The sequence below is a fragment of the Centroberyx affinis genome, unplaced genomic scaffold (assembly GCF_046629955.1).
Source record: "Centroberyx affinis isolate AG114_WGS23_722 - 3 ecotype Tasmania unplaced genomic scaffold, CSIRO-AGI_Caff_v1 ptg003475l_1, whole genome shotgun sequence".
In the NCBI taxonomy this organism is placed as follows: Eukaryota; Metazoa; Chordata; class Actinopteri; order Beryciformes; family Berycidae; genus Centroberyx; species Centroberyx affinis.
Window position 1 is genome coordinate 400434 of NW_027281435.1, and position 13983 is coordinate 414416.

Here is a 13983-nt window from a genome sequence, read left to right on the forward strand (position 1 = left end):
CTTCCTCTACTAGCAGTAGAATCATGTCAAATTCATTAGTCTCTATTTTCTATTAAAATGTATTCAAACAGGCCAATAGTCTACATCATGTGTCCCTAACCTGTGGCCTAAATTAAAACAACTTTCCTCAAATACAGTAGGATTTGTCTAACAAAACTTCTAACTCAGTTTTGACACAGTGGATATAAATTAGAATAAGGAATCATTATGAATCATTTGTACCCCAATGATAGCCTCATGCTTCTGAGTGGCTGACTATTCTTATGGCAGTTATAAATATGCTTCAGATGTTAAAAATGTTGTTATTCGGGTAACTGCAGTTTCACTTGAATTAATGCGATATCTTCAAATTAAAGGAAAAAAATTGTATTATGTTGAAAGGGGATGCGTGAGGTGCTTTTAAAAACCAGTCACCAGTGTACAGCTGCTGGAGGTGGGTTATTTAAAAGAAATTTGGATACACTCCCCAAGTTAAAAGTCAAGCCTCTCTATGCTAAGTCTGGGTGCAAATATCCTTCCCTGCATATCTCTTGGCTTATCTGAATAACATGCATGTGGAGCGAAAATGATGAAAGGTCCTCCAATGGGATTCACTACTCTAAATAATTTGTAGAAATGCAAAAACTTTCAAACACACTCTAATCCCATCCGCAGTCAGAATTACTTTAATTGCTCTTAAAAGGTGATGCAACTTTACACTTTTGAAAAACACACAAATTGAAAAACACACAAGTCACAAAAGGTATAAATCATACAAGAAATGACTTTCAAAGTCAAGTGTTCAGACATCAAAACAGACATTAAACTAATCAATATATACATAGGTATTGTATCATGTACAAAGAACCAGATGAATATATAGTACATTCAGCACATACCAGCTATTGTCCATTTACATTGTACAGTAATAAACTGTAGCCGACTGCAATTAAATGATATTGTAATAACGGTATTAAAAATGTATGGGGCATCCTGGTGGCTCAATGAGGTGTGACGTACTGACACTGGCATGGCTTTAGTTCAGCTCATGACCCTTGCTTTTCTGTCACCCTCCCCTGTGCGATGCATAATAAAGCTACAACGGCATTGAAAAAAGATCTAAAAAGTATTTACGGCTATGGTTAATTTGAAGGAAAAAGGGTAGCAGAAAGTTCATTGTCAGAATAGAGTGCAATCAAGAAATTAATGTTGCAGGCATGGAATTCACTTATTTCTATTTTATTAATCACTGAATGATTGTCACCTAAAACCTGAATTTTATCAAAACGTTAGCACGATGTGCTTACTTAAAATATTCACTTAGTTCAAATCTGAACTATTTCACTACTTTTGCAGTTGTGAAATGCAATAAATATTCTATCATTCCATTCAGGTTGTTTCCATTGTAGTTGGGACTGTTGCCTGAGCCTTTCTCAAATGACAACGGACACATTTATTTAGGCTATATGTTTATTCGAATGTCAAGGGTATAATTATAGCTGCTGCGCAGCAGTGTCCAGACCATAATTATCATTAAAACATCTCTGAAATCATGTGTCTCTAATCCACACAGCACAATGCCTGAGTAGGCATAAGCATGTTTATTCTGCATCACCCGGGGCTCAAACTCACAATCTTTGCCACTAATGGCAAGTTGTGATCAAGTTGAGCTACCTGAGAAGTGGGAAGATTAGAGGAGGCTTCACACTATGACTTAGCCAACCACCAGGCTGCCCGATAGCAGCTGTCCCTGCATGTAAAGGCAGATTTCAAACTAGTGTAAAAAATTCAGCATTCAAGACAAAATTATGAGAATTTGCGTACTTCATGTAGACAACATAGAGATGTCTGTAATTTCTTTTTACAAAGACTGATTGCTCCATAAGTGAAAAACTGATGTTTAAAGATGTTCTATTTCCACTGACTGCAATAGTTTACATGAGGGCAGAATTCTAAATGCTGTCAAAAATTATGTTTTGAGATGCAATTATGAAATTTTACACACTACATCTACCATAACATCAAAATTTTGTCATTTATTTTCATGAACACTGGAGATTTATTTAGTGAGAATTTGCAGTAGCTGTTTACAGTACCGTTTACAGTAAAAAAAATTAGCAATTTTTGATAATTCAAAAATCTGACTGGATCGTTTGTGGAGGACAGTCTGGAGATGCAGTGTAGCAAGTGGTGTCAATTGAGAAAAAAATGTGGGAGGAGATAGGTTTAATTAGTTTTACAGTTTTTGAGAAAAACAGAGTGATGGACTTTATAATTCCTGCCAGCTCGAAGCATCTGAACATTTCTGCTCACTTGGGCCTACATTTTGGTGAAAGTTGCAAAGCGGTAGCATGTACGACTGATTTGTTATGAATTTTCAAAGTTTTAAACTTTAGATGGTTGCTGTAGCACCACCATCAGGTCTATTAGCCCACAATGCCAGCTGAGGAAGTTTGGCATAGGGCTGTACCTATGTGCAAAGTTTTGTTTATTTTCATGCATGGGAAGGCAGATTTCCTCGTAGGAAGAAGCAGAATAATAATAACACTGGCAAATACAAGAGGGACCGGCAGCAGAGCTGCCCGGCCCCTAATTAATTGTTCTGGTGGGGTCAAGTCTCATGGATTACCTGTACTTGTCCATAGCTATTCCCACCACACCCTCCCTTTAAATAGCAAATACTGTATAAAAAGACAAATGTTGGTGTAGAGTTAGAAGAATGTTAAAAAAATTTGTGCAGTTGAAGCAATATACCTTTCAAGCTTCATTGAAATTTATGAATGAATCGTATACAAAAATACAGTGAAATTCACTTTCAGTAATAGTCTACCTAACGATGCACACTGACAAAATGTTATCATGCATTTGGACGGATGGTTCTGCGCATTGGACAATGATGACACTATCAATGGCTTACCAATCAATCTATTTACAACATACAGACAATTGGAGGGACAAGTGGATGTCCATGCATTGCTTTTTGTAAAGCTAGAACTACTTATACAATTTTGCAAACACATGATGCATGCATCTACAAGTTTTTAAAGAAACATGGGATTGTTTAAAAGTTTGGAATTTACACATAGTTATTAAATAAGGTTGAAAGTCATTGAATGATGCAGAATAAGCCATGGAGGTAAAATTTGAATTTTTGTTTCCATTTGATCTTGGTAAGCATGAAGCAGCAAATAGGTGGAAAATCAGAGTTGGAGTGAAAGAACTTATTCTCTGCTGCAATTCTATATCATTTAATGAAAGTCACACTATCTCAGTCTAACTTAACACTCTGCATCATGTAGCCGAAGTCGTATACAGTGCATTCAGAAAGTAATTAACCCCCTTGATTTTTTCCCACATTTTGTGGTGTTGCAGCCTGAAATAAAAATTGATTAAATTGAGATTTGTTTTGTCAACAATGTATGTAAAATACTCCAAAATGACAAAGTGAAAACAAGTTTTTAGAAATTTCTGCAAATGTATTGAAAATGAAATACAGTAATAACTTATTTTAATTAAGTATTCAACCCCTTCAGTCAATACTTGGTAGAAACACATTTACAGCTCCAAGTCTTCTGGAATACATCTGTTCCTGCTTGGATCTGGATTTTCCTACATACCTGGATTTTGTTTTTTTCTTCCTTGCATTTTTGCTCAAGCTCGGTCAAGTTGGATGGGAGCGCCTGTGATCAATTATCGTTAAGTGATTCCACAGATTTTCACTGAGACTGAAGTCTGGGCTTTGGCTGGGCCAATCAACGACTTTCACACTCTTGTTCTGAAGCCATTCCAGTTATGATTTGGCTGTATGCCTTGGGCTGTTGTCTTACTGAAACAGTTATTGCCCTCATCAAGCTCTGTGACACTCACTATGCTTCATGGTAGGGATGCTGTTAGACGGGTGATGCGCCGTGCCTAGTTTCTACCAGACATAGTGCTTTGCATTACTGCTGATGAGTTTAATTATGGCTCATCAGACCACAGAATCTATTGCCTCATGCTTTCACCTGCCTTTTTGCAAACTCCAGGCATTTGTGAAGTGCTGCACTGACTGTTGTCTTTCCAGCAAGATCACAGCTTCCCACTGCAGCCAAGAACCCTGCAGTCAGAGTCTGGGTGCTTGGTCTCCTCCTTGACAAAGCACCTTCTTACCCTGTTGCTCTTTGGTTGGATGACCTCTTCTAGGAAGAATCTGGCAACTTCCGTATTTTTTCCATTTCCTAATGATGGAGCTTGTGAACTCTCAACACCACAGCAATTGCTTTATACCCTTATACAATTCTACGGACAGTTCCCAGGACTTCATGGTAGAGTTTCTGCTCTGACAAGCACTGTCATCTGGGACCTATGTGTTTTGTTCTAAATCATGTCCATTTTCCACAGGACTCCAGTCAAGTTTATTTAAAGAAAGAAATCTCAGACATTTAAAGGAATTTGGATGCTCCTTAACTCCAACTAATGTTGGATGGTCACTGTAAAGGTGTTGAATACTTATTGACACAAAACACGTCAGCCTTCTATTTTTAATTAATTCGTACAAAAGAAATGTAAATAAAAAATCCACTATGACATGATGGGATCAGGGACAAAAAATCCTAATTTAATCCATTCTGAATTCAGGCTGTAACATCACAAAATGTGGAAACTAGAAATAACCGCCTCGCGGTTGTATGCCTCCACCAATAAACTTTGTTTTGTCATTGCAAGGACAGTCTTTATTTATTGAACATATATAATTAATGTGATTATTAGGTCAACTTAAAGGATTTTGGTGTCTGCAAAAGTAAGTGACAGCACTTCCACCGTTTTTGTAGAATGACCCAAGATCGTTTTCTCAGCTACAGTGAAGTTGACCTTTGAACTTTTGGATATAAAATATCATCACTTCATAATTTTATCCTATTAGACATTTGTGTGAAATTTTGTCATAATTAGCGTATGAATTCTTGAGTTATGGCCAAAAACGTCTTTTTGTCACAGTGACCTTGACCTTTGACCTTTGACCACCAAAATCTAATCAGTTTATCCTTGAGTCTAAGTGGACGTTTGTGCCAAATTCACTCAAGGCGTTCCTGAGATATCACGTTCACGAGAATGGGACGGACGGATGGACGGACAGACAACCTGAAAACATAATGCCTCCGGCCACGGCTGTCCCCGGCGCGGAGGCATAAAAAGTCAAGGGGGTTGAACACTTCTGAAGGCTCTGTGTCTAAACAGACTGAAACAGTTTGTTATGCCTCTCATCACAATGCATGAATGGAACGGATGTTTCTTTGTTCAAAATTGGATTATGAATTCAAATTTTCATTCGCTATTACCAAAATATTTAGTAGAAGTTATCATCAGTTATCATCATCAGTTATCAAGAACATAATTAGATGATAACACCATTTCCTGGTGGTGGGACAACCAATGCCACTATTTCATGTTACCTTTAGATTGGATTGTGCATTGATCTTAAAATAATTAAACATTTCAGTTCATTGTCTCAGAAACCTAATCTGAATTTGAAGCTGTGCAGTGCAGAAGTATAGCATCAAAGCTTGTTAAGAAACTGTTCAATTTTCTCCAACTTCAGTTATGACAATCAAATACCTGTTTTAACAAACTTACCCACTACATAATTTAAGTTAATTCTTTAAAATGACCAGTAAAAACACCAAGAAAAGCTCTACAAGTATGCTAGCAACATGATGAGAAAGAGTCTTGTGCAGTGCAGAGTGACAATAAGCATGCAGTATATTCTAAAGACACCTGCATTGTACTGCATTGGCACAGTCAAACAAAGGCCAGTTATAAAGGCAAAATGTGTAAATGTAAGTACTTTACATTTTTAATGTGATCATTCTTTCTGGTAACAAGTACTTGGAGAGTGTAATATTGTTAGATTGAAGTTTAAGCAAGCATAGAACAAACAGTGTATTACTCATGGTGTTACTTTCAAATTTTACATGACCTTGTAAGTACTTCTAGTTTTGATACTAGTCATGATAACTTCTTTTCAGAAGTAGACAAGAGTCAGTGGTGAACAGTTGCAACATTCTCTCTGTTAAAAACAGACTAGTTAAAAGATGTAAGGTTTTGGTTGTATGGCTCTTACCAGGTACAACAGTACCAACGCAGATATACAGCAAACAAAGGCAGGCAGTATGAACACAGGTAATGACCACTGACAGTGATTGGATAATAAATGGTAATTAGATAACAAAGGTGGTTTCTCAGTGGCAACCTTCCTTACTCCTCCTACTTTTATTTTATTATCTATTATGCTTCCTTGTGTGATTTGCCCTGCCTTCAAGTGCTGTCCAAAGTACTGCAACTATGAGTTGAGCGCATATGAACGGCCCAACAAAGTGGAGAATGAATGATGTAATTTATTACTGTATGTTATTGTTTGGCAACCCATGTAAATGACTAGTATGTTGGTATTTTCACTCTTTAACTTTTAATTGTCATGTATTTTTGTTTCTAATAAGACACTAATTACATGGTTTCTCCTTTTCATTCAGCCATCCTAAAGTAAAGCATCAGCCACCAGATAAAATGACCTAGTTCTGGGGGGACACTCCAAGTCATGCTATGCTGCGTCAGCTGACTGCTGCCACACCTATCACATCTCACTGCACTGACTTGGCGGCCTATTTAAAGGCCTTCACACTCACATTCACTCGCTGATGTGCACTTTGCTGCTGTTATTTGCAAGAGCCTCCTCCACCCAGCCTCCACCTACTGTGGTTCTGTTCTGTTTGTCTGCAACCTGGAGGGTCTTTATTTCCAAGTTAATCCCTTGGGGGATTATTTGCAATTTTTATCATGTGCTATGTATTACTATGCTGTAAAGCTGTATTACTGCAGCAGGGAACGTTCCAAGTTGAACTGTACTGCCATCTCTATTTGCAATAAATGGTTAAGCTATGATGTGAGTGATTCCTGACAGAACTACTTTTTTATGAAGTCAATTTTACTATCATTTCTGAAAGCACTTGAATACCTGGCAAGTTGTATTAAAGAGTAACTAAACCCGCAGATTTTGGTTTGGGGTTTAGTTACTCTTTAACGTTTTTTTTACAAGGAGGAGACTTGAATGCGGCAATTACACCCAAATTTAGGACAACAAATGAGAAATAAGTATTTGTTCATTTCTGTCAACAAATTCTCATCACCTGTGTTCTTACTTGCATCTTTTGTTTAAGTATATATAAATTGTCAATCGCATGTCACATTTTTTATATTCACATTCATTTTTAACGCTACAATTAAAGACCAATTTTTAAGGTAGAGATTGCTGTGCTTATTCCTCTTTACAGACCGACTACTTATGTAAAGTAGCACCTTCGCTCCAGTTGTTAAAACACAAACTCTCCCCCCATAGAAAGAGACATAACTGTCAACCTGCGGATGCATTGTGGCTCTTGAGATAAAAGCTTAAACTCTGTTAAGAAAACAGTTCAATTATGTCTAAATGGGAAAAAAAAACTCAAGCAATAAAATAATGGTTACAAAATAGGGCCAAGTGCTATTACATTGAAGATGTAGGGAAACAGTACAAAGCCTTGGTTGAAGTTTATGGAGGCAGCCAAAATGAGTCACTTTAGATGACAATTAATTCTTCTACTTATGAAACAAGATTGGTTTGGCCAAACCTGCCAGGATCTTTGGTACATGTACTGAGATTATTTCTGCAATCATCTCTGGAAAGCTGACCTTTGTGGGCAGTGACTGAGCCTGCACGAAAAGGTCAAATGTAAACTGTTGGAGTTTCCTTACAATCTGTAACAGAAGAGAGACACAGACTGGTAACATCATGTAAATTTGTTAACCTACAAGCGTTTTGACAATGACAGGCACTCTACAGGAACTCAGATAAAGCAAACTAATATATTAATTTTAAAACATCAAGTGAAGCTGTATGGGCATTTAAGGATACAAGTACTAGATGTAACAAGAGTTGACCTGAAAGCATTAGAAACCATGTTGTTTCTTACCGGCTGTAGAGAATCCATGAGGAGGGTGAGCTGGTGGAATCTCTGAGAACAGTTGGTCTTCCTTCCATAGTTAATGAGGCGATCAAGTTCATTGATGTAGGTGAGACGCAATTCATCAAAGTACTTCTGACTCTTCAGACCCTCAACTGGAACTGTAAGAACAAACAAAAAAAAACAAAAAAAGTTTTTTTTTACTAAATACTGGATAGTTTAATTTTGGACTTTCAATTGTTCTCCACATCAACAACAGCAATGTTTTCAGTACATAAATTGAAAACAGGATAGCAGTTCTTGTTTCATGACATCTCTGCTTGCCACGTTCACGTTCAATAAACACTCGATGCGGCTGAACTCACTAATGCTGAGGAGCAGCAAGGCCTTCATGCAGAGGAACTCTTCCTGAGTGACCTGCAGCAGGAGAAACTCCTGGGAGAGGTGTCTCATCCGTATGCAGTGCTCATACATGGTGGAGATGTGCATCCGATTACTGTAGAGAGGCAGGAGATGTGAAAAGGTCAGGGTGAGATGTTTTATAATGAGAATGTTCAAGTCAGAGAGGGCAAGGGTTAAATCGCTTTATACATCAGACACAGTTATTCTGCAGTGAATGACTGTTACAGAGCAAAGAGGGTCAGGGGTCAGATCCATATGCGTTAACGGCGTAATGAGGACATTGACGGTAAATTGTCTTTATGACTAGATATATTTCTACTGTGTGATCTTTGCCATCCTGAGCAAGCTGGACACAACTATATTACATCAGATTCCCTTCATATACAGTTGGTCTAATGGTTTAGTGAAACTTTTTAGTAAAATGTCTGTATTTCACATTCATAAAAGGTTATGAGATATTTCATGGCATCCATAGATGAACAATCTTCATTTATAACAACTGTTATGAAACATAATTGATTTTTTTTTTTTTTAAAAAGTACCCTAGACAAATTAAAATGTCAGTAGTTTAAGGATTAATGTGCCTATAGATTTACCAATCATAACATTTTTCAAGATCTTTAAGAGCTGATTGATCACATATTTTGAGTGGAGAAATAGCCACTTTTATGCAGATGGCTGCAAACTATGATGCAACAACTTTTCGAAAAATTTAAAGTCTTTGGCTCAAGTAGATTGAAGTTCACTCATGCCAAGCCCTGTAACCTATAAATGAATCTGCTAGCATGGCAAAGCTTAACAAATTCAGGGAAACACTCCATCTCTACAGAGAAGTGTAACGTATGCGGTACTGTGTGTATATATATGCAGTGCTATTTAAGGTACGCTAAAATGCAGAAACCTGTCTTAGATGGTAGAGGAAAGGGGGGGGGGGGGGGGGTATAGTGGGTAAATTGCATCACAGATGCTGCATTGAATTAGGCCCACAACAGGCCCACAACACCTTCACATCTGCTCTCAACACTGATCACATCTACTGTCCACTGAGCTGCACTGCACCTACATTTGAGCTAACATGTAGTCCACTATTTCTGACTCAATAATTCCCAACCAACAATAATTCCCTATCTTAGTCATGGGGTGGAGTTACATAATTTGTATCACCGCTGATGTCTTTCAGCTTTTGGACGCTTTTCTCCTGTTTCAGAAGCTGCCTCTGTCACCTGCTGTAGCCCCTGAGCACAAATCCCTCATTCTCTAGGTAAACTAGTAATGCATGTGGCTACAAATCCACAGCACCTCACTTCCACAGGGTGCACCCAGGCCTGTTCAGCTGTTGGCTGCTAGCTCACTGTATCTAAGTTTCTTCCATATCCTTTATCTACTGCAACTTCCTATGGCACAGTGAGTTCTACAAAGTAAACGGTCTGCTGAGCATTGGACCGCAACACTAGAGTTAGACTGGTGTTGAGTATCTCTGGAAGGACTGTAAGTTGCTGGCCCATGTCCCTAACTTGTGCCTACACAATAATACATATTTCCTGACTTTGATGAGTAGGGCTCTTTCTCCTAACAGTTACAGAATAAAAGTCTGTTTATTTAATCTGGATTGCTGCTGCCAGGGACTCCACACTCGGCTATGCTGTGAAGTCTATCACTCTAGGGCAAGACTAAACTGGCATCCTGACAGGATGTGTTACTGTTTGAGAACACAGAGGACATGTGGGGTCAACACCTGGCTACTTTTTTGGTTTTTGTGTGATGTCAGCACATCTCAGCTGTTTCAGTAATGAATGCTGAAACGCCTCCATGTTCCAAAAGGTCTTTTCAACTATGATTATTCCTCTTTACACTCCTTGTTCACCCATTGTCCGTGCTTTGCTTGACAAACTGCTTCGGCACAGCTTCTCCCTGGTGATGTCTTTGCTCTACTATCGGCTTACTCTTTTCTTGCCAAACCAGTACTCTAATAAAGACTACTCTAATAAATTTTTTTTTACTATTGTATTACTGTAGATATGCTGTAATTAATCGAAAGCACAATTGTTTGAGCTCAACACAGCCCTTGATCTATACTGCAAAAGGTTAAATAAACAAGTTAACTAGTACAATTTATTTGAAAACACACTTCCATTTTTGAGTTGCTGTTCACTTCATCTTCAAATATCTCATTACTGTTTAGCTTTTCATTAAAGGTGTTTAGCATACAACATGCTGTTACAATGGGCTTTACAAAGGTGAGGTGTGACATTTCTGTTTCGACAGACACCTCCACCTTTCCTTCAGACAGCAAAAAGCTCAACGGTCATTCAATCACTCATTAATTCAGGATTCAATGGCAGGAGCGGCTAAGCAGCAGCTCAAAGGATGACAAATGGCACATTTAGTCCGTTAAGAGTTTCTGTCCAGATTGCCAATAGACTGGCATCTTCATTTCTTTGAAAAAACTTGAATTACCCAGCTTTCTGGCTTGATGAGCACCAGCAGCCTGGTCTAAATTCACACCCCAAAATCTGAACCACTGATCCACCACACCTCCATAGAACTGAATAAAATCCATTTCTACTGTGATAGCAAGTCTTATCTTCTCCGGGTGCCAAAGTGTGGATTTTGGTCCTATCAGTGCTTACGCAATACTGAGGAAAAGATGAATTATTGCCCGGTATTCAGAATCTGAAGCTTTCAAATGTAATCTGGCACAATTTGCTGATGAATTAGATAGGCATGTTGATACTTTTCTGCACAGGTAATAATAATAAAATAGAGATATTCCTGCATATATGCATGTATTTTTAAGTTTATTATAAGACACCATGGCATCAAAATATAAAATTAGATGCTTTTTACAATAAAACAATTGAGGATGATTAAAAAATGAAGGAAAATACTATAAGATATGTAAAAGAATAACTAGATTACAATAATACAACAGCATATAAGCAGTGACATCGTCATCATGTTAGATTATACAACAGCACGCAGCCTAAATACCGCAGGCTAAGATGTTTTTCTTCTCTGAGTTACCAGGAAGCAATTCAATGTCTGACTGCTGATGAAGTTCATATTCCTTGGGGATAAAAGACAACTGGTGTCTCTTTGTGCAACTGACTGGCTGTTGCTGATGTCTCTCTTTTCTCAGACTATAGCGGTGGCTCAATTCATATAACAGTTAATCTGAATTTATGTCCAGCCTTCTCAGTCACTGTTGAATGCTTTTTCCTGGTAAGAATATCTTTGATGGGCGTGGTGCAGCACCACACAAAGTATTACAAATGTATTTTTTCTCATCTTAAAGTTTATTTTCCACTCTGTCAGCCCATTGTTTCACACGCAGACCTTCACTCCCTCTCCTCCTGTGGCACATGTGGAGCCTAAGAAGCACAGAAGAACAGTTTTGTTAGGCCTAAAGGTTTGTGATCACACTGTACTTAATGTCACAGGTATAACAAAGCTATAAACAATACAGTAATTAGCCAGATATAATAAAGTATATGTTAGGATACCCATCAATGTAGTGACACCCTATGGGTGAAATATGTAACTACAAATCTTCCATCACACTTGGTGATTACTGATACCTTGTTACAAGCAATGTGATATTATTCCAAAAAGTGATTGATGTTGCATTGTTGCAGTTTTGTTCTGATAACTTACCTTGCCCAGTGCCTTTCAACCAAAAGGCCAAGGAGATATTGATCATTAGAGGTTGCTGACTGAAGCATTGTTTCGTTCTCCTTTGTCTTCAAAATGAATGTTTCTTTGTGTGTTCAGGCAGGTGAAATGAGCCAGCAGTCTGCAAATCGTCGACGGGAAGTTGTGGAAGTACAGGTTTAGTAATGGCTCCATGACGGCATTGTAGAAATTGCAAGGCATCACATTACAAAGTAGTCTTGTCTCAGAAGATACACTGTGAAAGCATAAAATACGACATAGAAATTTCACAAATGACAGCAGGAATTACTCCAGGGAGCCGTTATGAGTTAGACTGAAGATTGGTTTTCATTGGTGCAAGTGGCTCTGGCCTATCACACAATGGCTTCTAAATCAAAGTAAGTTTGAATAGTAACTATGAAACGTGATATAAGAGCACTTTGTAGCATGCACACAAGTTTTCATAGATATCTATCAAAGTGGGATCAAATGTCAGCACTTTGAGTGTTTGTCACTGAAGGGAACAACGTCCTGGAGAACTGGTTGAAGTTTGTACAGATCAGCTACATTTTGTGTGCTTTTACAACTTTTTAACAATCATGCTCATTATGTTTTTGTACCTAGAAGGCAATGTCATCTTGTATGATTTACATAATCTTACTAAGATTTGTACATGAATACTTAATTGCCACTTCATCACAGAAAAACAACTACCAAACTCCTCGCTATGCAAAATATTAGACAATTTGCCTTTACATATTTCCCACCGTATGAGTCCCAAAAATATTTATGCCAAACTTTTTTGCAGGTATATCAATATTCTCATACTCTGTTGAAACACAATTTTTCAAAAGGGTCCACATAATGTTGTTTTAGCAGATACATCAAGTGTGCACTGTTGTTGTTGTAGAACTGTTGTGGACAGCAACGCAAGATTTTACTGACAGGTGAAAACTGTAGGCTATCAAAAAAATTTCATAAACAGCCTTGGAATAGCTCTAACAGTTAGTTAGCAGATTATGATTACACACATTGGGTCATATTTGGATGCTTACAGACAGCTGCTTCAGCCTAGATGCTAAAGGCGAACTAATGGATTAATGGACTTAAACTGACTTGCAACTCTAATTAGGTAGGAAACACTGATTTTCAACCTTTTCATCAGTGAAGCACACTCCGATGACACAAAACAAAACAATAAACAAGCCACACAAATTACTGGTTATGTAAAAATGTCACAAAAGGTTAATATGAACAAGAAGGTTAGTAAAACCAATGAACTGTTTGGTCAAAAATGCATTAGCATAGACAAAAAAGCTTGATAATATGTTCATTAAATTTAATTTAATGCAGTATTTATATAATTTAGACACTGATTTCTTAACATATTTGAGCAGCATTTCAAGCGACAATGTCACTCTGGGAAATGGCTGCCAGTGTGCGACAGCAGAGGTTTAGAAACACAGACAGTTTAGAAACGCTGCCCTAATGTACTATGTTCACTGTGTGCTTGACAACTGCTGGAGCAAGCAAACATTGATCACGAGATAGCTTTTACAAACTGATTACAAGCAGATTTGCGGAAATCCACATGCATTAAAGTGTTTAATGATTACTGCATGTCTTATCTTGAAGAGCGAAAACTGCAGGTAAAGTTGGCCAGAAGAGCAAGAAGAGCAGCACACCAAAGTCTCTCCATCAGGTCCCTCATGTCCCTCATGTATTGACAGACATGTTGACAGTAAGTGGGCTGAGCAGTAGAAATAGAACCATCTTATAGGAAGCACAATTCTTCATCTAATTAAATCTAAATAGCTTAATGTAGCTGTCCTGCTAATTGGGCTTTGGTAAGCAAGTATCCATTAATGGATGGACATCCTCACTGTGAGTAACTATAACTACACTTACCTGCTTGGAATGGTGGGTTGAACACCAAACAACTACTTGCAGCTATATTTATGAATTATTATTCATA

General features: G+C 37.8%; 1 protein-coding gene across 1 annotated transcript in view; it reads right to left on the reverse strand.

The window, feature by feature from the left end:
* Nucleotides 1-7590: 7590 nt before the first annotated feature.
* The window catches only part of ar (androgen receptor), a 32497-nt gene continuing 26104 nt past the window's right edge, over nucleotides 7591-13983 (reverse strand). Inside the window, exons 6-8 of the mRNA XM_071539579.1 lie at nucleotides 8321-8451; nucleotides 7965-8116; nucleotides 7591-7749 (exon numbers count right to left, since the gene is read on the reverse strand). Of these exons, the coding sequence (XP_071395680.1) occupies nucleotides 7591-7749; nucleotides 7965-8116; nucleotides 8321-8451 (442 nt within the window). The remainder of the gene's footprint in view (nucleotides 7750-7964; nucleotides 8117-8320; nucleotides 8452-13983) is intronic.